The sequence below is a fragment of the Bolinopsis microptera genome, chromosome 9 (genome assembly GCF_026151205.1).
Source record: "Bolinopsis microptera isolate Bmic1 chromosome 9, MBARI_Bmic_1.0, whole genome shotgun sequence".
In the NCBI taxonomy this organism is placed as follows: Eukaryota; Metazoa; Ctenophora; class Tentaculata; order Lobata; family Bolinopsidae; genus Bolinopsis; species Bolinopsis microptera.
Genome location: NC_087080.1, coordinates 2,355,867 through 2,382,670, shown reverse-complemented (window position 1 = coordinate 2,382,670; position 26,804 = coordinate 2,355,867). Strand labels below are relative to the sequence as shown.

Genomic DNA, 26,804 nt, shown 5'->3' with positions numbered 1-26,804 from the left:
ATTACAAGAAGTCCTGAAGAGGGTGGAAAAGATAACAACTACTCACCGTTCCATGTAATGTTGATGTTGTAGTCTCCGTCTTTAGGCACTGGGTACACTACCTGCAAGTAAAGGGTTATTATAACATTACTTATATATATAGTAAAATTATAATACTACTTATAGTAAAATTATAATATTACTTAATATAGTAAAATTATAATATTACTTATAGTAAAATTATAATATTACTTATAGTAAAATTATAATATTACTTATAGTAAAATTATAATATTACTTATAGTAAAATCATAATATTACTTATAGTAAAATTATAATATTACTTATAGTAAAATTATAATATTACTTAATATAGTAAAATTATAATATTACTTATAGTAAAATTATAATATTACTTATAGTAAAATTATAATATTACTTATAGTAAAATTATAATATTACTTATAGTAAAATCATAATATTACTTATAGTAAAATTATAATACTACTTATAGTAAAATTATAATATTACTTAATATAGTAAAATTATAATATTACTTATAGTAAAATTATAATATTACTTATAGTAAAATTATAATATTACTTATAGTAAAATTATAATATTACTTATAGTAAAATCATAATATTACTTATAGTAAAATTATAATATTACTTATAGTAAAATTATAATATTACTTAATATAGTAAAATTATAATATTACTTATAGTAAAATTATAATATTACTTAATATAGTAAAATTATAATATTACTTATAGTAAAATTATAATATTACTTATAGTAAAATTATAATATTACTTAATATAGTAAAATTATAATATTACTTATAGTAAAATTATAATATTACTTATAGTAAAATTATAATATTACTTATAGTAAAATTATAATATTACTTATAGTAAAATCATAATATTACTTATAGTAAAATTATAATATTACTTATAGTAAAATTATAATATTACTTAATATAGTAAAATTATAATATTACTTATAGTAAAATTATAATATTACTTATAGTAAAATTATAATATTACTTATAGTAAAATTATAATATTACTTATAGTAAAATTATAATATTACTTAATATAGTAAAATTATAATATTACTTATAGTAAAATTATAATATTACTTATAGTAAAATTATAATATTACTTATAGTAAAATTATAATATTACTTATAGTAAAATTATAATATTACTTATAGTAAAATCATAATATTACTTATAGTAAAATTATAATATTACTTAATATAGTAAAATTATAATATTACTTATAGTAAAATTATAATATTACTTATAGTAAAATTATAATATTACTTATAGTAAAATTATAATATTACTTATAGTAAAATCATAATATTACTTATAGTAAAATTATAATATTACTTATAGTAAAATTATAATATTATTTATAGTAAAATTATAATATTATTTATAGTAAAATTATCATTGTTAAGCTTAAATAAAATTTATAGCTTCTAGAGTTAAACAAAATTATCGTATTTATTGGAATATTAGCTAAGAAGATTAAACAAAGCTTCTTTGTTCTGTTCACAAACATCTCTAAATAATCACAATTAATATTATTATATGTATTAATTAATATTATTATATGTACGGGTATATGGCCCCCAGAATATAGGTCGTTTTTTGAGCACTTAGAAACAGGTGTTAAAACTACTTCTAAGCATGTTTAGGGCTGTAAATATGTACATAATAACCCTTTAAATGTTTCTTGGGTAGTTGAAAATAATTATTAGGTTTTTAAGTGTACTTTTTTTTTCACCTGTAAAAATACCATTTTTTAACAGGGCCCCCAGAATATAGGTCCAAACATCTGTTCCTAAGTTGTTCTAAAATTGTCACAGACAGTTATATGCAGTCAGAATATGTTGCTGAGACTGTATTGATGATGCCAATGGCTCCAGATACTAAATTGAAATGGTTTAGAGTATACTTAATAGCAAAAAATCAAAAACTACGGCCCCCAGAATATAGGTATGCAAAAATCGTCCTCAAATACTCCACCTTCTTACATTTTGATGATGCCATCTCTTCAGCATATGTTCTTTAACTGTTTCTCGTCACTACCCCACATTCCTTAATGCTCAGGGTGACAGAGAAAATGCAGAATCTTGGTCGCTATTTTTTTTTAAAACCTATATTCTGGGGGCCATATACCCGTAATGAGTAAAATCTTTAATTTTACTTGTTAAAAAGCTTTCATGCACTCATTTAGTAGGGATCTTAACTAAATACTTAAATAAGATTGAAGGAGTGTCCCTAGATATGATTGAGGGGGGCTGTTTTTATCTGTATCAATACAATGTGTACCTCAATGACTGTAAATCAGACATTTTTGGCCGCCAAATTTTTTAAAGGCCTAACTCAAAATTCTGTCCCAAAACTTAAGGTCATGAGACAATTCTACGTTGATTCTGAAAATTTCATGTGAAAATATTGAAACCCTATTGAGTTCTATTGTTTTGAGCGAAGTCAGTTTGAGATATGGGCGATTTTGTTCATTTTTTGCGATTATTTGAACACAGAATCCACAGTTAGGTAGATATTGAGCTGATAATCATAGAGAATGTGTAATATATATGCTTACCTTCCATATAAAGTTGGTTTCATTCAAAAATATTGATATTTGACCAATTTATGGACCAAAATCGATCAAATTTGGTGCGTATGCCCAAATATGGGCATATGGTTTTTGTTTTTATCCCATAACTCGGCCAATTTTTATCCAATTTTGATAAAACTTGATATGTGGGTTCAGTAGACTAGTAGCTACAAGTAGAGCATCCCAAAGCATGGTTTTGGGCATGTTCAGGGTTTTTGACCAACCTATATTCTGGGGGTCGTATAGACCTATATTCTGGGGGCCCGTAAAATTGTGGTGGCCATAACTTTTTTCCAAATTGTCAGTTTGCAGATGTCTCGATGAAAAGATAGCTTAAAATAATACTTATACTCATACCAGTAGTCTTAATGGCATGTGTTGGACAGATTTTTGTCATGACAATTTTTCGCCATATTTACCCCTCTAGAAAATGACAACATCGTTTAAATCTTTCGCTGTCATGACCAAATATACCAAAATACCTCATGTAGGTCCAAAATTTTTATCCAGAAACATAAGTTACATGTTTTACTCCAACCTAGCAGTAACAGATCCCATTAATATCGCTTATCTTGGTTAGAACTGTATCCACTAACATGACCTATATTTTGGGGGCCACCTATATTCTGGGGGCCATATACCCGTATCATCAAGTTTTTAAAAAGCTCAAAATGCCCCCTCCCCTTCCTTCCGGAGAGTTACCAACCTTGTAATGACTGTCTGTTATCTTGGTAACCTCAGCCTCAGGACTGCACTTCTCAGGTCCCTCCACCTTAACCTGTAGGTCTCCGTCCCCAGCTTTGGTCGTGTCCACGTAGAACTCGTTATCAGTTCCCGGTATTCCTGCAGGGGAGTACTGCCGTTACAGACTCCGAGCCGAAACTATTGGTAATATTATGTTGGAACTATTTGTAATATTATGTTGAAACTATTTGTAATATGTTCATAAATTATAAAGGTGTTTAGAGATGATTGATTGAGAGATATTTTCTCTGTAGGAGAGGGAAAGGTGCAGAGTTCGTTGATTTAAATGCGAGGCATGATTTGCCAAAACTGATGTGAGACAGGCCGGCCAAAGGGCTTTCATGCAGTGGTTATTTTTACAGGAAAATTATTCTCATGTATAGTAGTAGAAATTCGATTTACCGGACATCGACTTATCATGTAATCTAATATACCGAGAAAAAAATTTGTTCCAGAATTAATGAAAAAATAAAATCTTCCCTTATCTGCTATGACTTCATATGTCCGGTAAGTCGAAAATTTACTGCGTTTCATTCAAAAACCATTTTTGCACGCTAAAATCAAATACCATTGTCAAAAACCGTGCTCAATCTTTTTAGGATTCAGCCAGAAATGTTCAAATGTTCAGAGCGATTTGTCTGACAAGCAGTTAGGGACGGAATACAAATGATAAAAGCGATTATAAATTATAATAAATTTAGTCAATAAATCTAATTTAATCTTTTCAAACATTTTATCATAACAAACAAATTCTCCAAATTTCCCACATGCAAATCTTCCACACAACTCCCGGAAAATTACATCGACACATACGCTTTATCATTTCATTTCTTCAATTCAAAAAAAAGGAAAAAAGTTATTTCAATCTCAAATTCATAAAAACTGATAGCATTTACAAAATACTAAGACCAATATTTTGATAAAAATCTATTTAAAATGTTTATAACAATCTGATGAATTCAGATGCACGCGCTCGTCAACCATCCAGCTCTTCTTCACTCCAACACAACTTCCACCAACTCTAAACGAAATAAATAAGTCCCAGTTTCTCGGGCTGAAATGTCTAAAAACCGTTATACTTCTGATCCAGGCATGTACCCGCCTCCTATTCCTCAACTACCGGCTCTACAACCTCCTCCATAATCGGTTCAGCATTGCCGATATCCTTGAGATGGTAGTGGATAAACACACCCCCAACAGTAGCAACCACACCCTGAGCGATGGACTTAGGCTCCAGATGCTCTACAAGCACCCACAGCTCCACTCCGAGGAGAGCACCGAGGGTTGGCACCATTAGACCCAGATCACAAACCCCGGAGCACATGGACACGGTAACACCAAGGTAGGTTACCAGGATGGGGCACACTACCAGGTTGAAGGAGAGGTTCAGCCAGTCAGACAGCTTCTCCACCACCAGGAGGTCTTGGTCAGCAGCAGCGTAGGTGATGAGGTAGGCAAGGAAGACAGTGGAGAGAGCAGTTTCTGATATGTTGGGAAGATTCTCCTCTCCGGCGCAAGATAGCAGGACAAGGATAGCCACAAGGACAGCAGCACTGACAACGTGACTGACGGGCTTGGACTTGGGTGTGGTGTCGGGTTCTTTTGGTTCTTCTGGTTTGTCATCTTCTTCTTTTACATCGTCTTTGGGGTCAGCATCTGGAATACCAGCTTCATGTTCAGATTCAGAGGTTTCGGGCACTTCTGGTTCAGGTTCAACAGGAGCATCAGCGGGGGCATCAGCGGGAGCATCAGATGGAGCATCAGCAGGAACCTCATCGGGAACCTCAGCAGGAATCTCAGCTTCTTTAGTGACATCCTCTGCAACAGCGCCAGGAGCTTCAGACTCAACCTCTGGAGCAAGTTCGAGCTCGACAACAGGAGCTTCCTCCTCCACATCCTGAACCTCCTCCATCACCACCTCCACGTCGGGAGTATCTTCCTCCTCCACTGCTGCTTCCACCACTTCCACACTCTCAATACTTAACTCGGGAGTGTCGATCAGGCTGAACGCCTCCAGGCTGACATCTGCTTTTGTATCTTGCTGTGCCATCTGATCGAGGGATGATTCCACTTCAGTCATGGCTACTAGGATATCTGGAAATGGGTGGGGTTATTGTCATGGTAACCACACTTCGTGAGTATCAAGTAAGGGGTATTGGTTTAGCTCAAACGAAGAACCTATCTTTATGTTTTATGAGGGTTTGGTTAAAATGCAGTGCAGGTATAAGCTCTTAATTAGCGCCTAATTAGCAATTAATTAGCACTTAATTAACGGTTATTAAATGCTGCGACGCATTCATGAAGTGCAGTATTGCATGATCCATGGATAAGCGCTGTAAACATGCGAAGTGGGAACTCTGCATGAATTTCTCATTATTAAATAACTAGGAAGCTAACCAAAGAATTCCTCCCATATAACATTCGTGATGAATAAATGTAAAGGACTAGCATAAACAACGTTTATGATAAATAACGTCAATTAAGAATGCTGAAAATACGGTTTTATGAGCAAGAGCTGGCAATAAAGAGAAGCTGCAGTGTGTACCGTGAAACTTAGCCACATCAAATTTACCAGGAGTAATTATACATTTGAGATGTTTAAATTATAGTGAGATAGTGTATCACGTATCTACAGCACACAAGATCTGAGCTAGTGTGTGAAGTGTAATGTGGTACACATATAGCTGTTAAATGTAATGATACATAACATATTCACTTATTTCTGGGAGAGAGACGTACGTGATAAGCTAGATATCAGGAAAAGTGAGGAGTGTAAATTGTAATGAGTTTAAGATATATGACAAGACAAGTTATTAAATATGCCACGTATTCCATTATTCAATATTATTACAATATAATATCAAGTATAACAGAGCAAGAGCGGATTGTAGTAGAGGATAATATTACAAACAACACTACAAATCAAACAAGTGAGAAATGTAGATTGTAAGTATTCCACGTACAGCTGCATAACGAGCTCAACTCCGGCACTGCAACTACCGGTCCATCATAGCGTACAAGTAACAAGGAACTAGTACACGAAGGAAAAGAAAACACCACCACCACCAACACCACACTCTAAAGAAAAGTAAAGAACCTATTTAAACAGATTTAAAAAGCAAACGTTATGCTACGTAGCACAATACACTAGCGTAAGGTGCTACTATAACAGCACAGCACTGAGTGTAACTTTACAATACTACAGTCCCAGCTACAGTCCCAGCTGGGCCCGTCTGCTCTACAAACGGCTAATAACACGTACGAGTAACACACGCCCCCCTTAATACTAGCAACGCTAATAAGCTAATCAAGTGATAAAGAGTGATAAAAAGTGTTATCAGTCAAACCGGCAAAGAGCGATATACGAAGGCAACATTTAAAACTGCGTGTACGAATAGCATAATTTAGCATAATATGTAATATATATATAATAACATGTAACATATATATTATATATATGTGTGTGTGTGTTATGGTAAGTAACTTAATATGTATTTCCTCAGAAATTTCAAGAAGATTAAGTCACTTTAACTCGCAGTCACATCACGACACGAAACCATGATAAAAGTTGCGATAATGACAATCGCGAGAGTGATAAAGCTAAATGCATTATATCAAAGTACGCTACTTTAACAAATGTATAAGAATTAGAAAGGTCACTTTCTTTTAATATAACGTAATTCTCGCCTCCCAAATTTAACCACTTAAAGATTCTACAGGAGACTTTAATACTGCCCGTAACATAGGGTACCATTATAACACACATCTTTAACACGCAACCTACAAAGTATACCAACTTGCTAAGTATACTAAAGCACTCAAGGGATGAGCTCCTTCGAGCAGCTGTAGTTAAAGCATGTCAATTATTGACGCTGTACAGCCTAACACCTACGACAACCAGGGTACATTTCAAAGATTCCTTTTGAGTACAAGTAGGGGATACATTTCGCCCTTCACAGGTTAATAAGATCAATACATATCAGCAGGAAGAATGCAGCGTCACGAGAGAGAGAATTAAAGGTCATGACAAATTGTGTTAGCGTTATGAGCATGCCAGAAATACACACGGAACTACATACCTCCTTCCAGTCCTTTACCGTAGGCTACAACATCGTCCGCACTACTCGCTTTCTCTATTTGCGGCCTGAAATAATATGTACTGAGAAATGAGAAAGTCTAGAACTGAGAAAATTTCTGGGGCAAAATATGTAGTGTTGTAGTGTTCGCGTTTATTGCGACAAGGAAAAGACTCTTTTCAGAATAAGAGATTATTCTACGTTTCAATATAACAACATCATATTCATGGTATTCACGATCTACCAGTACCACAGGGGCAGTGGCGTAACGAAGGGCCCTGCTGACCCCGCTGTGCAGGGGTCAGCAGGGACAATTTCGAAAACTTAACTAAAGTACTAGCAAAACTGCGCGTTTTGCTCTAGATACACACTTTTTTAGAGATTTTTACCGGCGTATCTTCTAAAATCACCTAATTTGTTCAATTTTAGGGAGGGGCACCAAAAGGGGAGGGGGCGCCAACAGGGGGGCGCCTTTTCGGCAGGGGGGCGCCAACAGGCAACGTTACGCCACTGCACAGGGGTGCCCCCATCTGATGTAACAATATCTAGTGTTTGAGTCGTGTATAAATAAGAGGCAGTAAAACTAGCGGGCTGCTACTATGATAAGTATGATAGTATGATGTAGGTAATGGCTTAAGATAGGCCCCTTCTGAAGCTGTACTTCTGTACCTGTACTACTGAGGTTCCTTTAACTGAAAGTGCCACTCTAGCAGCTCACCCTTATCTGCAGCCTAATTTTACTTGCGCCATTCTATTTAGTATGTAAATGTGACGTACTTATTACGGACACACCCTCATTTTGGGTATAACATATCAGGTACTGTGGGACAGCTTGATAATTTACTTGACGTTCTGGGGCCCTTTATTTGGTGTCTAAAATAACACGCACTGGGGCCCTTTATTTGGAGTCTAAAATAACACGAACTGCGGTGGCTTTATTCCGATAGTTCAGTAAGTGTCTGATAGCAAAAAGACTAAATTATGTGTAATTAAGTAGTCCATCTTCAACCAGTAACTGCCTAATAGGCTCCGGCTTTAAATTCTTTAAAAGAAAATATTTAAATTATTTCTCCGGCTCAATAAAATCCTCTCTTTGTTTGGTACAGTCGTTGGTACGGTCGGGGATATAGTCTAGTTTAAAATATAGTCATTAGTTCTAAAGTCGTGTATACTGTATAACTGTTGGGAAGTTAGTGGTAAACAAGTGCTTGGCATGTTGCCAAGCCAAATATCTTAACATAATTATTTAACTATGTTACGTAGAGCAACACTAGTGCTTCATTCAACATAACTGTTAGCTTGAGTACTCAGTAAATGGTTAGCGGGAATCACAGTTATTTCGGCGTTAAAATCTAAAACAAAAACAATGGCGATAATAGCAAGAGATGAAAAGGTTTTTTATTATTGATCCAGTTTTAAGTGGGAACACTTGTTTTAAGTAGTTATTGATTGAACTTTTGCTTTTATCTTTCTTTCCTTTTATTGGAAAAGTTAGACGGTTATTCAAAATATGGTAATTAGAAACGTGTATCAAAAATCATCGATCAGATCATCTTCTTATGAAAGCCTGTATTCTTTTCTGTTTGTCTTTCTCTTTCATTATTGATCGTCACAACATACCTCCTCGTCAAAACATCCATCTTAAACTGCAGTCACAACAGTTCACGGGTTAAACTATATTCTCTTGTTACGTGTATGAGACTTGAAAGTGAAAGTGATAATTGGGGTACCACGTGACTATGAGATCTAGTTGATCTCTGATCACGTGGTACAGGACTAAGCAGATTATGTATTAGAAATTAGAAATTATAAATTATAAATTAGAAATTAGAAATTAGAAATTAGAAATTAGAAATTTAGAAATTAGAAATTAGAAATTAGAAATTAGAAATTAGAAATTAGAAATTAGAAATTAGAAATTGAAATTAGAAATTAGAAATTAGAAATTAGAAATTAGAAATTAGAAATTAGAAATTAGAAATTAGAAATTAGAAATTAGAAATTAGAAATTAGAAATTTAGAAATTAGAAATTAGAAATTACAGATTAGTATGTATCTCTAGTTTCAGATTTCTATAGACAAGAACTCGGCTTCAATCCTAGAATACTGGATGAAACCTTGATATAACGACGAGTAACGAGTAACGAGTAACGAGTAAGATTAGATAGTACTTTTTGAACACGTATTGAGATTTGGTATCTTTAAACTTAGATTTCTAGTAGACTCCACCTTGAATTCCCAGCTTGACGTTAAATCATATTGATTCGTGGTTACAACGCAGTTGAGGGTTCCAAGCGAGGTTTTATCACGATGTTCGACAACTATCAAACTAATATCCACCATCTGTTGACCCCCCCCCCCCCCCCCCCCCCCTCTCTCTCTCTCTCTCTCTCTCAAAGTTATGTCTGGCTCATCTGGAATACCACAGGGTGTTATAATGATATGACAGGTGCAGTTAAGTAATATTGATCACTGCGGATCTAACCTAATATATCAGCATACTTGTACATACTTAATCATATTAGTTCAGGACGGTACAGACGGAATCAATTTAATGTATTCCGACTACTCCTTGTTTTAAATACCAGTAGCTTTACTCTAGAGTCATGAAGCTCTCCTAACCCTGCGTCAATGAAGGTTTGTGAAGAAATACCAATTGGAATACAACTCATTCTTCTTCTCATTGTTCACATTACCTAGTGCTACCGATCGGAATACATCACACAGACGTATTTATTATCAAATTTAAATGGTAAACAAAGCCATAGACTTACCGCTAATAGTTAGCTAAGCAACTGTTCCTTCTCAGAAATAAGGTAATAACTCTGACTTGTTTTCATCAAACACAATCGGGTTTCCTTCGATCACATGAACGTTTCTAGACTTGTATTGATTTTACCACACAGCCTTCTTTAGTACTTTCAGAATTGTCGGTATTCATTTAACCAAACAGTTATTTCCAGAGCTTAGTAATTTCATTCCGAGTTTATTTTACCTTTTACCGTCAAACTTTTGACAAAAGTAAAACTCTAGTTTCAGCTAATTCGAACTGTTCTCAGGTTATGGCAGCATAAAACGCTAAAGACTCGCACAATCGCAACGTGATGTACACATTCTGATCTTCAATTCTGTCATAATATTCTAGTACGAGATGAATTCCATGGAAATGCTACTACTACTATATCGGAACTAAGTCCAATATACGCCATATAACCCACTCCATATTTCCCTGTCCCGCATCAGGGTTCGCAGTTCCTCTTTAGATTTTGTCCCAACTTCCTTCAGTAACATAGACAAGTAGCTGTTTCTTGGTCGACCTTGCTGTGCTCTACCGTGTGTAGGTTCCCATAAGACTAAATCACTGGCAAGTAGCTCAGGATGTCGGAAGTAGCTCAGGCTGTCACGGAAATAATATTCGGTGTTAGCATACTGATAGCGGTGTTGGGAACTATATCCAATAGTTTGTCGCTATCATTTTTCATCGGTATACTCTTATCCCCCTCCAGAACAGGCCACGAAAGGAACAATTATGGTCGTCCAACTACAAAACTTTTTGCTGCACTAAACTTACTTGATCTTATGGTCTGCGTGTCTTCTACATTTGTGGTGCTAAATTATGCAATCTTCAAAGAGCACGGATTATTAATGGAAGTGTTAGCTATAGTTTTAAGAATTTCATTGTTTGGGACTGATTTTCTGACAAGTTTACTAGCAGTTTTGAGGGCAATCAATTTGGTGTTCCATCTTTATGTTATAAACTGGAAGAAAGTCGTAGTATCGATTGTGGTTTATCTTGTGATCATAATAGTTTCACAATTAGCTTACTTGCTACTCCTAATAAAATATACTGCTATCCTTTACACCCCTTTTTGTCAAATGATTTTCTTTAATTTCGAGGTCTTTATACTTGTCAGTTTGTTTTTAGTGATAGTTCTAGCTAACGCTATCAGTTTGGAGAGCATCTATTTCTCAGATTTGCAGACGACCAGATGGAAAAGAAAAGCCACAATAACAGTCGCAATAATATCAGCTTTCTACTGCATCTGTAATGTAGGATATGTGGTAATATTGTGTGTTACCACGTACTTTATGTTCAAATCACTGAGGCCCCCTGTTCCTCAAGAAGTAATGATAATATTTTACTTCTTATTTTTATCCCTGAACTCCGCTTGCAATCCCGTAATCTATCTAACTAGGAGAGCTGACATGAGATCTTATGTGGAAGCTCAGTGGGAGAAACTGACAGGAGGGTTATGTGGAAAAGAAAGAGAAGAGGGTGAAGATGTTAGCAGTGTGGCGGAGAGGGCTGAAGTTGTCATGAAAAGTGAAGACTGTTGATGTTAGGAGACCAAGCCGAATGTTAGTCAAATTTTTATTATTTTAGTACTAATTTGGAAATTCTTTTCTCTTTATGATACTCCGACATCAGAGGTGTTTGATAAACTTGGAATTTGCTATTATAATGATAATTAGATATAACTTTGTTTTATTTCTGAAATTTTGTTTTATTTCTGAGAGAATGCATTTTTGAGGGAATTGTTAGAGACTGTTCTTCAAAGAATTGAACTACATTTTGTACAGGAAATGAGCAACCAATAATAACATTAAGGTACTCGCATTGGGCAGCTATAAACAATTGATCATAGAACCGTTTCTATATTATCTCTGACCAGTATGTATTTCACAACCTTCCACAATATTGCGTAATTCTTATAAAGCGAAATGCTCTAATACCGACATTCCTATTTCTGATGAACTTACCCGGAAAAGTATGGGTATTTATCTCAGTCCTTTTGTAAATTCTTCAACTGAGTAGTGAACTGTGATGAAATCACAGGGGAGTGAGAGGTGGACATTCCTAACCATTACTTCACAATAACAGTTAAGAATTCAATAGGAATGTTAGTTGAGAATGTCATATTTCTTCCACTGTATCACCGTACGTTAGAATATCTTCCTATTATAATTTCTTTAATGAACCTCCACGATCAATAGCCAAATATGTTTTTTAACTGATCGCTTTTTGCAAGTAACAAACGGTCTTGTTCTATTCTACAATTCTGAAATCTCTGTCTACTAAAATATAACTTAGAACCTGAACCCTAACTTAAGAAGTCTAGCACAGGAACTATAACTTAGAACGTGAAATATAACTTATAAAACTTTACAAGGTTCCCAGTATGTCGTCTAATAACATCACACTTGCTGACCTCCCTGGAGAAGAAGAGAAGGTATTCTGGACCGTGTTCCACGTGATGATCGCACTTCTATCCCTAACCGGGGACTCTATAATCTTAGTAGGGACCTCTAGATACAGAGCATTGAAGCTGCACCGTGTGGTAATTGTAGTCATCCAGCACCTTGCTGTTAGTGACCTCCTGCAAACAGTCTTCAGAGTACTCCCAACTATAGTGTCCCTCATTGGCCAGGGGTGGGTTATGGGGACGTTTCTGTGTCGAGTTAACATGACCAGCCTCTACATCAACACCCCTGCTACAGCCATGCTCACTGCTGTTCTCTCCACCTTCAAGCTGATGATTGTAAGTATCCTTTTAAAATGGATACTTGGTCAAGGAAAAAAGCTCACACCATTTGTGCGTGTTTCTGGCTCTTTAGTTTCTTAATGCCGACCCAACTGATGAATATGCTCTTTACAACTACGGAATCGCTTCACTTTGATTATATTCACTATTGTTGCGTCAGTTACCCATTTTTAACTAGCGCCCCAATTTGGTTTATTTGGTTTCAATTTATGTTCGTATTAATAGCGGTTCTTGTAACGGTTTTGATTCTAATCTCGACGTCTGTTCTCCTTCTCTACATAGCGAAACAAGCTGCGGCTAGACGTGGAGGGACTATCCGTTGGCAGGGTATCTTAACCGTTACCTTGACAACTGCAGTGTTCCTGGTGTCTTACATCCCAGATGTTATTGTCTCGATGATAGATATCCTGACCTCAGTTCATCTTAGCAGCTCTGTTAAACGTACCGCATCCTTCTTCGAGAACATCAACATCGTGGCTAACTTCTTCGTGTACTCGCTGACTGTGAGAAGTTTCAGAGAGTTCCTCTCTGCAAGAGCTCGACACTTGGCGCTGAAGGTGGGGTTATCTTCACCTGCACCACCGAGAGCTGTTAGGCACATGAGGGCACAGTACAGTGAGGGGGCACAAAGAAGTGAGGCAGCTGACCCATCTCTACTGACCGAGACTACTGCTTGAAGAAGAGTGCAGCATACAAATCAAGGCTATGAGGATTGAGGATAAATAAACTTGAGGAGAACAAAAAAACAGGCCGTCGAGCAATGATTCGTTAAGTATAATATCTGGTAATTAAAATTTCTGAAAAAAAAAACGATGCATTTTCTGTAAATAAGATGAAATCACGTGATTTGTAGTATTTTGAAGAATTGTCATTATAATTCAATTACTTTTTTATTTTACCTGATCACTAAAGTACCGCGTATTCTTTTGTATAACTAGAAACCGTTCACCTACAAGTATAACTATAACGTGGTAACAGATTTGGTCTCACGCAACGAAAATAAAACGTACATATGTATCATAACACAGTATTTAAAAATGCATATTATTTAAATACTTTTGAATACCCAACATAAATACAACATAAATTATATCATAGCTCTATTTAACTACGCACTATCAAGACAAAGTCTATAAAAATCTTATTCAAGTTTTACCCACTACTTGCGACCGTGCCAAGGTTGCAAATCTTCTGGCAGATGTTGCTGGTACGTCACCGAGTCCTCGTGGTCATCAAAATTGTTTCTAATCCAGCTATTATCAGGTGATAATGCTCGCGAATTGCGGTAACTCTCCGATCTGCTAACATCGTCTCTAAGAGAGACTGATCTCTCAGGAGTTGGTAATACCTTGACTACTCTACTTTTTGGTTCAGGAGGGACTGATCTGTGAAAGTAGGAGGTCGGAGTGGAGGTATCGCTGCTGCTGTAGGAGTAGGAAGAGGAGGAGGTTGAGCTGTACTTCTTCTTTCTTCTCCGGCTCTTTTTCTTTTTGGTAGGTTTTGGAGTGGGCTTGCTCGGTTCAGGCTCGGAAGGTTTAGCTCTGACCTGAACCCGATAAACAGGTGAGACTGGACTGACGGGTTTTGGAGCAGCAGAAACTTTGAATTTTGAGGGTGTCTTTTTCAGGATAGGTTTTGGTTGAACCTTTGTAGGTTTTGATGCTGGAGTAGGTTTAGTAACCTTTTTCACGACATACTCTTCATAGGACTCGCTGGAAGAGGATGAAGATTTATCATCTGTTATAAGGAGATTCCTCTTTTGGGCCCATTCTTGTGCCCAGGTGGAGGTTTTTCTCGGTTTTTCAGGCTCCTGCCTAGATATCTCGTTTTTCCTCCGTTTTCCAGGATCCTCTCTTGATTTGTCTAAGGATGATTTCGCTTGCACATGTTTCTTTTCTTTTACTTTGTACCCAGCACTGCTTCCAACAATGATTGGAGAGGTGGATCTAACTTCTGGATGCTTTTCTATTTTCTGGTCAGAAGATGGTCCGTATACTGTATTCCTAACATAGTTCCAGTTTGGAGACGGACTTCTGGTTTCGGTGGATACTTCCGATTTGCTAAAAATCTGGGATATTCTATCGTCAACAATCGAAGAACTTCTTTCGAGAGTCCTGGGTCTTTCTTCCTCTGGATAAGTTCCACCCCAACGGCCAACATTTCCACTAGACATTCTCGGTAGACTGGCCTGTTTTTTATATCCAGGTTTAACTTCCTGCCGAGCAGTGTCCAGTTGCATACCATTCTTCAGCTGCTTATCCATTAGTATAGCTCGTTCACTCGGAGTCAGGTGATGCCATTTTACAGTGCCCTCTGAATCCTCTCGTGTGCTCTTACTATTTCTGATATCTTCGTTGTGAACCTTCGGACGGTTCTTGATCGAGCGAAGATACTGCTGCCTTTCTTCTTCAGTTTCGAAGGAAGAGTCTCGGCGGGGAAGGTTTGGTTTACTTTCGCCGCGAATTTTGGGAGGAGGAGTCACACTGGATGACGATTCCTCGCTAGAACTGTAACTTGATTCAGATAGATCCTTTCCGCGCCATCGTCTCTCTGTGCCAGAATCTGAGCTTTTTCTCGGCTTGTAAATCCAAGCTACTTCTTTGTCTTCCGACTTAAGTTCTTCTTTTGGTTTCTCACTGGTCTTCCAGAAGTCTAATGAAGGAAGTTTGAACATTGAATCACCCTTCTCACTTTCCTTTTCTTTATCTTTATCATCAGAATCACTAATTTTATCTTTCTTCGTAGGAGAGGGAGGTGGTGTAGGTGGTGGAGTTTTTTCCTCTCTTTTGAACGTAGGCATATTAATGTCAAACTTGGGAAAATTGAATTCAAACTTTCCCTCCTCCACTGCCTCCTTTTCTTCCTTCTCTTCGACAACTTCTTTAGGAGCTTCCTCTTCTTTTTCTGAACTAGGTGCAGGTTTTTCTTCCCTCTTAAAGTTCGGTAAACTGATATCAAACTTGGGAAAATTAAGTTCAAACTTTCCTTCCTCTTCCGACTCCTTTTTAAGATCTTCTTTCACAGTTTCTTCAGTAGCTTCTTCAGTAACTTTTTCTTCCTTCTCGGGTCTAGTTGGTGCTGTTTCTTCGCTCTTGGATGTCGGTAAATTGATGTCAAACTTGGGAAAGTTGAGTTCCAGCTTCTTTTCTTCTTCTGTATCCTCTTCAAATGGTTCTGGTTCACGTTCAGGGGTAGGGGAGGAGATATTCCAGCGCCTATCTTTATATTCTGCATCTGATTTCTTTCTAGGTTTGTACGTCCAATCAATTTCCACCTCTGGCTCTGGTTCTTTTTCTCCTCCAAACGTAGGAAGACCGATGTCAAACGTTGGCCAGCTTGACTTCGCTTCATCTTCTCTGGGATTTGTTTTTTCTTTAGGTGGCGCAGTTTCCTTTTCTTCTTCATTTTCTACTTTCTCAACCTCCTTATTTCCCTCCCTCTTTTCTTCTGATTTTTCCTCCTTGTTTTTCTCCTCTTTTTTCAGAACTAACTCCGACTCTAGCTCCACCTTGCTATGGCAATTATACGCACAAGGCTTGATCAATTCAACCTGGACCTCAACTGAACGTGTTTGGACAGGTAACTGAACAACCGAAGTGTGAGCACTTACAGAGCTGATCGAACTTGACCTGCTCTTTTGGGACGTGACCTTAGCCAAAAGAGTAGTCAGACTAAATGAACTCCTCGAAGGAGTCGGAGATTTTTCACGTGTCGGTGACTTTTCAGGAGTAAGTGGTCTTTCAGGAGTGAGTTGTCTTTCAGGAGTAGGGGATCTCTCTGGAGTCAATGACCTCTTTGAAGGAGTTGACCTTTCAGGAGTTTCAGATTTACGAGATGGTAAATCAGGCTTAACAGGAGGCTTAACAGGAGGCTCTGCAATGGGATGGTGAGAGTTTACAGATAGAGACGGAGGAGGAGCCGAGGTAGATACGCTGTGCCGTTTGAAGAAAAACAGCTTATTCTGAAAGGTCTCCTCTGGATCTGAGGACGAACTTGTACTACTCTCCCTAGGAACATCTATCTGTTTCGGAGTAGGGTGAGTAGATTGGGTGTGATCTGCAACAGTACTTTCACGGAATATGACTGGAGCCAGTACGGAAGAGTTGTCCGATTTAAACCTCTCCGACCACTGTCTGTCCAGCTCCCTACGTCTAGCGATCCTATCTGCCAGTTCCTCATGGCGAGACTCTGATGACGAAGATTCACTCTCAGAAGGTTCAAGGCTGGGTTCAGGAGTTTGTTCAGGAGTTGGTTCGGGAGTTGGTTCCTTTGTTATCTTATAGTATGTGTCTGTTTCAGTTACCTCGGGCTGTTGCTCAACTATAACGAAAGAAGATTTCTTAGAGCTAGATGAGGATGTTGATATTTTCGAGAGAAAATCTTCAAGAGTTACCCTGAAAAAGATCGGATATGATGGCTAAAAACATACGTGAGGCGTTGAATATTGCACATATTAGTGACTAAGATCCTTTAAAAAAGCTTTTTAAAATGATAAAATGTAGCAGGATTATCATATAAAAAAGTGTTATGATAAATCAATGAAGGTAACTTACTTGGGCCGTCCTCCTTGACAGTAGTTATAGAACTTTCTGACGAGCTCGGCCCTCTCTCCGGAGTTTGTGCCTCAGGGCGGTGAGAATCATAGTACGTTCTGGTCACCTCTTCGTACTCATCATCAACAAAATCCAACTGACCCTGTACGTGACTATCGTATGTCATCAGGTTGTGACTATATTCAGTGGCCATCTTCGATTCTTCTTCCTCGTCTTCTTCTTCTTCCTCTTCTTCTGTATCAACTCGTTGTCGCCTGACTGGAAGTTCAGGACTGGGACTCCTGGCGAGGTAGTTGCTCCACTGCCGCTCGAAGGCAGCTCTTCTTAGAGCGTTTTCTCGAGCTATCAGAGTCTCTGTTGATGTATAAGATGACGAGGAAGAAGATTTCGGTGGTTCTTCCACCTTCTCTTCTACCTTCTCTTCCACTTTCTCTTTACCTTTCTCTTTCTCTTTCTCTTTGTCTTCCAGAGAGACTGGACTATCTTCTGGGATCTTCTCCAGATCATCTTCGGTCGTTTTGAGGAAGGTGTTTGGCCAGCGAGCGAGAGGCAAGGGTTCGGAAGCAGACTGTGCTTCTGTCATTTGGTAAGTAATTGGGTCTGATCTGTCGTCTGTCACGTCAATACTGGGCAGTTTGTAAATGTGTTTGTCAGTTTGTTTTTAATGTGTTTGTCAGTTTGTTTTTAATGTGTTTGTCAGTTTGTTTGTAAATTTGTTTGTCAGTTTATTTGTCATTACGACTGTCGGTTTTTTCATATTGCTTGTAATGCCAGTACAGTTTGGGTTCCTTAATTGATTACTAGCCGAAGCCCAAATGAACACTCGGAAGTTTTAAAATGGCGCCTATACGGTTAATAATCGACAAGATAGCCTTGTTAAACATTCACGGAATATTAGAAAAAAAGTAAAACTAACCACACTAATACACCTAGTAATATAAAACACTCCGTTACCTGAAGGCACTGCCGGGAACATGTTGATCAGCGTACTTTACAGCAATTATATGGGAACCTTCCTCTGTAGGCACATAGGTAACTTCGTACAATCCATCACCTGGGGCCGGGTTATCTACTAATTAATCGGTTAGTTAATTAGTAATAATTAGTTGGTTAGTTAATTATGTAGTACTAATCAATCGGTTAATTAGTATGAATGTAATAAAGTGGTCAGTTAATTAACCTGTTATTAATTAATTAGTTAATGGATCATAACCTGAGATCAAAAGACCTATAACCAGTTCATACCATCTTCAAGTTGGGTGAAGAGAAAAGCTTGTCACTCTTACAAATATTAAATAACCCTAACACATAACTCTAACATAGACTAAAAAGTCTTTACCTATTTCGATGGGTGTGACATCTATGGGGTTTTTGGGACCCCTGACCTTGACATCAAGGTCTCCTGGCCCTGCCGCTGATGCATCTATTGTAAATACTGCCGTCTTTCCCACCTGGTCAAGTGGGGATGTCTTAAAGATCGGATTAGGGATTGTTTCAGGGATCATAACTGAACAAATTAGAAATAAACACGTTTAAACAAGTTATTTGGAGTTATTTACAAAGACATGTAAGCTTGCATCAAAATGTAAGCTTAAATGTAAATATTCAAGCTTACATTAAGTTCAAGTTCTAATCATAGCTTATAATAAATATCTACTGTATAGTGTATCTTATCTACTTAATGCTGTATTTTATCTATATTACCTGACCCTCACGGACACCATCTCCACTAACTACCACTGCCTTCACATCTGCTCGTGGCCTGAAAATATTAAAATTTACTTACAGTGTGAAAAGGTCAGTAAGTAAATAGCAGTAAGTACTTAAACAGATGTAATACATAACTTTATGTATCTCGGTTATTGACTGTGAGTAAATCAACTTTCCTAAATTTCACTTTTCCTATTTGGATTGGATAAGGTTTTAACTTTTTAAGAATAAAAACAGAAACGGTATCCGACATCGTTCAAACGGCACAGAATATTTGGTAACTAATAATATGGGACAGAAACTAGAAACTAGAATCCAGTTACTACTAGTTACTACTAGATGTCACTACTAGTTACTTTTTAGCAAATCCGAAGGATATCCGTCTAGTTTTTCCACCTTTAGCTTTTCCCATATCACATTTCAGATGTCAGACAACTCAAAACTTCGGAGCGTAAACTCAATCGTTCAAAATCGTGGAGAGATAGTTCAAATTTCAAATCAAATGTTCAGACGATGACTAATTAAAGTGATTAATATGTAAATGATCTAAAACAGCTGAATTGATCAGTGAAGCTATGACATATTGCAATGCAGGCTAACGTTGGCATTTGGCCAATAATAATCAGGGATTTTGGCAGAGCGCCAATCAATGTAAAGCAGTAAGGTCACGTGGTGGTACAATGTAGCTTGTTAGAAACTTGCAAGCGCAGCAAGTAATAATTGGAGTTATTGGACTTTGTAATCAAATAATTAAATACATGAACTTTATATCGGGGGTTTGACCAAATTTGATACCAATAAACCACCGTACACTTTCATCAACTGTTTTAAAGTTTTAAATACTACTTTTGTCTTGTTCTGCAAAGGAATAAAGATATTTTCTGGCACTATTCCAAATTACAAACAACCAATCTCTGGCTTACACTTGCTCCTAAACTGAACCTCAGAACCTTCAACCCCATACTTACATACTAGCCCTAACAAGTTCACACTTACACTACCTACTAAACTTACTAGCCCCAACAAGTTCACATTTACACTACTTTGTAAGTTTACACTTACTACTAAACTTACTACCTAACAAGTTCACACTTACACTATTTTGTAGTTTACACTTACTACTACACTTACTACCTAACAAGGTAACACTTACACTACTTTGATGACGACAGGAGTAGCAGGAACGTTGATGTCACTGTAGGTCAGGTTAACAATGTGGTCCCCAGCTGAAGTGGGAGTAAACACCACAGTCATGTGACCCGGCGATACCTGAACAGAGAGAGAGTGAAAATAGGGGGAAATAATATTAAATAATGTATATATAATATAAATAATATATATAGAGTTGAAATAGGGGGAAATTACATTAAATAATGTACATATATATAATATAAATAATATATCGATTGAAAATAGGGGGAAATAACATTAAATAATGTATAATATAAATAATAATATAATATTTCAGCGAATGTTTCTTTGGGCAATGGGCATATACCGTTATCGGTCATAATTATCACGGACATTACTTTCACGTTGAAGGCCTTAGCGTGAATAATTATGTCCGTGAAAATAATGTCTGTGGCATTAAGGTCCGTGAATAATAAAGTCCGGTGATTATTTCTATTAATTTTAGTGTGCGTGTCCACTGTCCCTACATATGCGTAAATATGTATGTAACCGATTACTATATAAGCTTATTAGTATAATACGACAAATATGATCACTCCTCAGTAACATTCTAGAGTTCAGAAAAAGAGTAAAACACTTATTAAAAAATCACCAAAAATTTTCACAATTTTTTGGAAATTTTTGGGCGGTCATGACTCATGACCGCCCAAACATTTCCAAAAAATTGCTCATGACTCATGAGCAGTGAATAAATATGTCCGTGAAAAATTTGGTCCGTGAATAACTTGTCCGTGACAATTATGTCCGATAAGGTAGGTATAATACCGACCTAATTTCGAACATAATTTGAGATAATTTCGAACACAATTTCGAACATAATTTCGAACATAATTTCGAACATAATTTCGAACATAATTTCGAACATAATTTCGAACATAATTTCGAACATAATTTCGAACATAATTTCGAAAATAATTTCGAACATAATTTCGAACATAATTTCGAACATAATTTCGAACATAATTTCGAACATAATTTCGAACATAATTTCGAACATAATTTCGAACATAATTTCGAACATAATTTCGAACAATGCCGACCTAATTGCACTTTAACAGCCTGTCAGTATTGTGCCTATTTGCCGTTACTATGCTAAGGAAATAGTGATAACAATTGTTTTCTCAGGCGAAATTCTGATAGACTTCTGAGATTGAAAAAATTTGGACTGATTTGGCCGATATTAAAAAACATACTAAAAAAGGAGACAAAACGTCAAAGCCGTAAACTATTAGTACGCCGCGCTCTTTCTCTTCTCAAGTCTCAGAACATAATTTCGAACAATGACTAACCAATATTTAAATACATGACAAAATATTTGTTGGTTGCATTATGGACATGAGGATTGCCATTACGGTTACTAATGTTTTGATAGTTAACAAAGAAAAAGAAGCGGTCCATTTGCAAATTAAAACATGACCACGAGTTAAGGAGCCATGGCTCAGGTTTCATTACGTTCTCAACAAAAAGAGAGGAAGGGAGAATTATTGTAAGCATTTACTTAGTTACTTACAGATTGTGCTTATACAAAATATAATTTTTAGCTTTATCCAATTCTTTAACAGCCCAAACTCTTTCAACCATATACCGCATACTTTTTGAAACTATAAATTTCAGATCCAGTCAAATAACAACGATTAATAAACAATTATTTATCTATCACTTATTTATACTTATAAAAAACAACATACGATTACTTATTACTTATTTATTACTTATTTATTACTTATTACTTATTTATAACTTATTACTTATTTATAACTTATTACTTATTTATAACTTATAACTTATTTATAAGTTATATTTCAATTGCTCACCTCCTTAGCATGACAATCAGTTCCACTTCCAGGAGGAGCAGAGAGGTTGATCCCCAGTTGTCCAGGACCTGCGTCCGTAATGTCAACAGCCAACTCAACAGGCTCTCCCACCTTCCAGTCCTTGTCACCTGAAACACAAGGAAATCTTTTATAAGGGCCAATGATTCCAATACAAGGTGATTTAAACACCAGGTTTGGGAATAGTTGGATCTCTTCTCCTGTCGTAAGTCATAGGATTTATACTACGATTCTTGCTGAGACTTATTTTAAGGAATTAGATTTTCTAATATAAGATAAAAGCAGAGAAGGGGAAATGTTTCTAGCTGTCAAGAAGTCAAGAAGTGATAACTTACATGATCTACAAGGAGAAAACGAGGAAAACAGAAAGATAACATATCTCATGAAAATACGAGTACAAAATAACGGCTCAAGATTTAATAATCTGATAGATTACTGCGGTAATCTGGATCTGAGTAGAACAGCAACATTCTTTATCTTAACTTCGCTAAAACTCTAAAACTAAGTTTGAGTTGTTTACAGGTAATACGTACAAATTAATTATAAATTTGTGTTTGTCATAAAATCTTAAAATGTTATTCAAGTATGTAGCAGAAGCAGAAAATCTAGACTCTTCTCAGGCCTGGCGGCTGACTAACTAAAGCTGATGAGACAATTTAATAACATGGATCAAAACGATATCATGTGGTACACCCATTTATATAACTAGCAGTGAAATTAACAAAAAATTCACAACAAATAAGAATACTCACTGTCCACTACTACAATAATCTTGGTAGGATCTATAGGATGAACTGTAATAGGGCTGCTGGGGATGTGGCAGTCTTCTATCTTCAGGTTTATTTTAAGGGGGTCTACTGAGAGGGGTGTGTAACTTGCTCCAAACCTGCCACTGCCTGAGGGGAAGCTGGGGTTAGAGATACACGAATACATTATACACAAATACATTATACGCGAATACAATATACATTTTGATTTATAACGTTAAATGTTAAAATTCCGAATAGATGACTCAAAAATCGATATATAAATGGTGATTAGTGGATATTGTTTTGAGGTTCCTGTGAAAATGTTCGTTTTGTTAGTGGATATTCTCAAATAAAAAGTGTTAGTAATTTGCACGAAATAGCTGAACTAGTGAAACAAACCTAGGTTGTCTATAGTAACGTGTAGAGGGTCTCCTTTACTGTCTACTATCTCTACCTTCAGATCGTCACTGCCAACCCTGAAAATGAGGTTTAGTGAGGTTTACTGAGGTTTATTTAGTGAGATTAAGTGAGGTTAAATTAAAAGTGCAAGATTTGATTAAAACACTTGACGGCAAAAAAAACATTTGAAAAGAAATGATAACTATCATGACCAAAAGAAATTAAAAGTATCGAAACGTTAAAAGATTGACAGAATTTAAAAGTATTACTTGCTACAGTCGACAGTAAAGTGAGCCTGTGTCCCGACGACAGGGTTCGAGTTAACATCAGACACGATGCAAGCCAGGAGATCAAGAGGTTTCTTTACCTGTAGAGATAGCTAGTTGCAACGTTAACGGAATGAATCAGACATTGTTTCTAAGTTTAGTCGTGGAAATGAAACATCTAAACATTTTACAGGATGCTGGGATGCTGTTAATAATAATAATGATTGATTGGGGGACTGGTCCGTAGTACCAGCCAATGTTTACTCAAAAGTAATATATAATTGAAATAAGTTAAATATTCATCCCCGAGGGGCACGCAGATTATAATTGTGATGTTATCTATTAAAACTATTCAATTAAAATTTTATTGGTCAGTCGACTGGCCCTGATCTGCAAACATATTTGATATTAGTAACTTTATGATGCTGCCTCACCGCAATTAGGTGTGTTATCAGTGTAGATATGCGCTATGTGGCAGTGAAATAAGGAATGTGCTGTTAGAATGGCAGGTGGTTTGAAATGTTGTCCTGATTCAGATTGTTTAATTTGAGCTGTATGAGTTTGGTTTTGAGTGATTATTGACTATGTTCTTTGTGATTTGCGTAATCCAGGTAGGTTGTGAAGTAAAAATGGTGGCCATTCGTCGTTGCAGCCAGCACTTTGCAAGTCTAGTAGTACTTTTTTTGACGAATTCTTATATATGTTGATAGAAAATATACTGGATGGGCATGTAATGCGAGTGTTATGCTCTGAAATAGCGAGCATTGGGCCTTTATAAAAGATGCTAGATCTCAGGTCAGTCTGTGAGTAAATTGATAACCAGTCTAAGTTTTGTTCGTGTGTCGTTCCGTGTTTGGGTGTGTTAGGAGGCAAAATTTCTGAAATCGATTTAGGTAACAAACTAGACATATTTCGAACTTTGTGCAGTAAGATAAGTGCGTTTTTAACGATAACCCCTTGAACGGTTAAGACCTCGTGTTCTTTAAATGCTAGTTTTGTGTGCTCTGGCAGTTTTCCGTCCTTGTAGTAGTAGTTCACATTTCCGGCCATAACTGCCCTCATACCTTGTTTTTGTTTAGCAAAAAGAGATAAGCCTAATAATAAGCCTACAAACAAGGCATTGCGTTTAACAAGGCATTTAGCGACCGCCTGCAGTACATTTAATATAGTTCCTGCCTATAAATATAAACTACAACTGGAAATACATCCTTGTGTTTGAACAAACCTCCAGATCAATCTCCCCGTCTGGAACAGGATGTCCGGACCAGGTAACGGACACGCGATGCTTTCCGGGGTGTTCCGGAGTGACCCTGACTTCCTTGTTGTCCGGATCAATATCGCCAATTGTCACCTTTAGGGGATGTCCGTCCTCGTCAACTACTGTCACCTGTACATGGTTACATTATTTATATGTCAACTACTGTCGCCTGTCCGCTAAAATATTTGTTTACTGTTTAGTTTGACTGTTATAGTGATCGTTATAGTGGGTCAGGGAAGGGTGCAAGAAACGAAATAGAAACATGGCGTTGCATGATGATACAGAAGCAGAAAGAGAAAGAGAAAGAGAAAGAGAAAGAACAGGATAACAGACCTTGAGATCACCGTTGCCAGCTCCCACCGTACACACAGCAAACTTCATCTCCGTTCCCACGGTAGGATTCTCCAGACCTTTCGTGAGGATCTTAATTTTGAGGGGATCCACATCGTCCACCACGTCCACGTGGAACGGACATCCTTCTACCTGGGGTGGAGATAGTGATCAGTAATTAAGAATTATTAATTAATTAGGATATTAGATAACAAGTTGCCAGTACAATTAAAAGAAACAACATGTGCTTTAGCAAGTAGATGTCACGTTTCAATAATACCCAACCATACAGCTGTCATTCTCAATGTGTAAAATATAAAGTAAAATCAAGGCTCAAATTCTAACATGCGGTTTATCCACGTGCGCAACGTGGCTCTTTGCCAAACGCCGTCTTAGGCATCATCATCTTAGGCATCATGAAAGAGAAACATGAAAGAGAAACATGAGAGCGGATGTGATTATTTGGTTTTGTTTTGTTTTGTGTAGCAGTTATTACGAAATATTTGATTTCCTCAGAGAGAGAGAGAGGGGCTCTGTGGACTAAATCAAAATTAGTTCCTTAATTAATGAGAAATATGATAATGATATTCTGTAACTGATGACTGAGTAGCCCGAACCAAGTGTTCTCCAATCACAGCTCTGCCAGTGTTCAAATGTACCATTAGGAGGACCGAATGAATTGATTTTCCATCATGTGATAAGATTCAACTGAGAAGCTGACGTATGCAGAGAAACTATTTACCAAATCTATATCACGTGATTCACAGTATTGGGCTTTTGCCAGAAAAATCTTATTATGTGTCGTTTATGTTTTTTTGTTCGTTGCAGAATAACGGGCTCTTACAGGCTCTTAAATATTACCAATATCATACAAAATTGGTAACTGTCACTTATTGAGCGTATTCTGGATGCTATGAAAAAATCCCGATAACATTAGTTGATTTAATTTTCAAGCCCGATTATAAAGTGAAAAGGATATTAAATAGTCCAAAAGCAAGGAAGGAGACAGTTAAAACTAAGGTCGTTCAGGCAAAATTATTAATTTCTAATTAATTTCCCAAATATTTCTACGGTAATTATCGATTGTTTTTCGTGAATTAGGTTGTCATTTAGACAGTTAGACAGGGATATATATTATATGTTGAGGATTTCGCGTCCGCATCTTTGACTGTTAATTACAAGGTCTCATACATACACTACTTTCGCACGTACTAATCACACGTTGCATCACACTCTCTGCTATCACACTCTGCACACAGTTATCTGTAATTGTGTTTAATGTTAACCTTCTTCAGAAAATAATTTCCCATTAACAGGGGAAAGTTTCTGAGAATCGACCCACGTAATGGTGACAAATTTTTAAATATTTATAAATATAAAAGGATTCATGCAACAGTGCGTGTTTTGTGGTCCCAGTAATTTTCCCACACTATCACGTCAAGGAAGGGGTTATCTAAGTGAATTTGTACATCAGTTCATGTTTAACGACAGATAAGAAGCTCTAGTTATTAATAACCGGTGTATTCATGAT

The 26,804-nt window shown here is 36.6% G+C and overlaps 2 protein-coding genes across 4 annotated transcripts in view; both read right to left on the bottom strand.

Moving 5' to 3' along the window:
• The window catches only part of LOC134820767 (filamin-C-like), a 77,797-nt gene that overhangs the window by 19,996 nt on the left and 30,997 nt on the right, over window positions 1–26,804 (bottom strand). The window contains exons 13-25 of one of the 3 annotated variants that reach the window (XM_063831355.1): window positions 25,277–25,426; window positions 24,911–25,072; window positions 23,689–23,786; window positions 23,420–23,496; window positions 23,024–23,167; window positions 22,254–22,381; window positions 20,402–20,517; window positions 19,243–19,300; window positions 18,878–18,989; window positions 18,493–18,592; window positions 7,446–7,510; window positions 3,325–3,465; window positions 47–97 (exon numbers count right to left, since the gene is read on the bottom strand). In XM_063831355.1, the coding sequence (XP_063687425.1) occupies window positions 47–97; window positions 3,325–3,465; window positions 7,446–7,510; window positions 18,493–18,592; window positions 18,878–18,989; window positions 19,243–19,300; window positions 20,402–20,517; window positions 22,254–22,381; window positions 23,024–23,167; window positions 23,420–23,496; window positions 23,689–23,786; window positions 24,911–25,072; window positions 25,277–25,426 (1,402 nt within the window). Of the gene's footprint in view, window positions 1–46; window positions 102–3,324; window positions 3,466–4,045; window positions 5,461–7,445; window positions 7,511–18,492; window positions 18,593–18,877; window positions 18,990–19,242; window positions 19,301–20,401; window positions 20,518–22,253; window positions 22,382–23,023; window positions 23,168–23,419; window positions 23,497–23,688; window positions 23,787–24,910; window positions 25,073–25,276; window positions 25,427–26,804 lie in introns of those variants that run through there. The other 2 variants (XM_063831356.1, XM_063831354.1) reach the window with 2 other exon arrangements.
• LOC134820991 (cell surface glycoprotein 1-like) lies at window positions 12,737–18,121 on the bottom strand. Its single transcript, XM_063831657.1, has 4 exons — window positions 17,539–18,121; window positions 14,348–17,305; window positions 13,431–13,558; window positions 12,737–12,973 (listed from the first exon to the last, which is right to left on the bottom strand). Exons 1-4 carry the CDS (start codon window positions 18,119–18,121, stop codon window positions 12,737–12,739), a joined length of 3,906 nt encoding a protein of 1,301 aa, XP_063687727.1.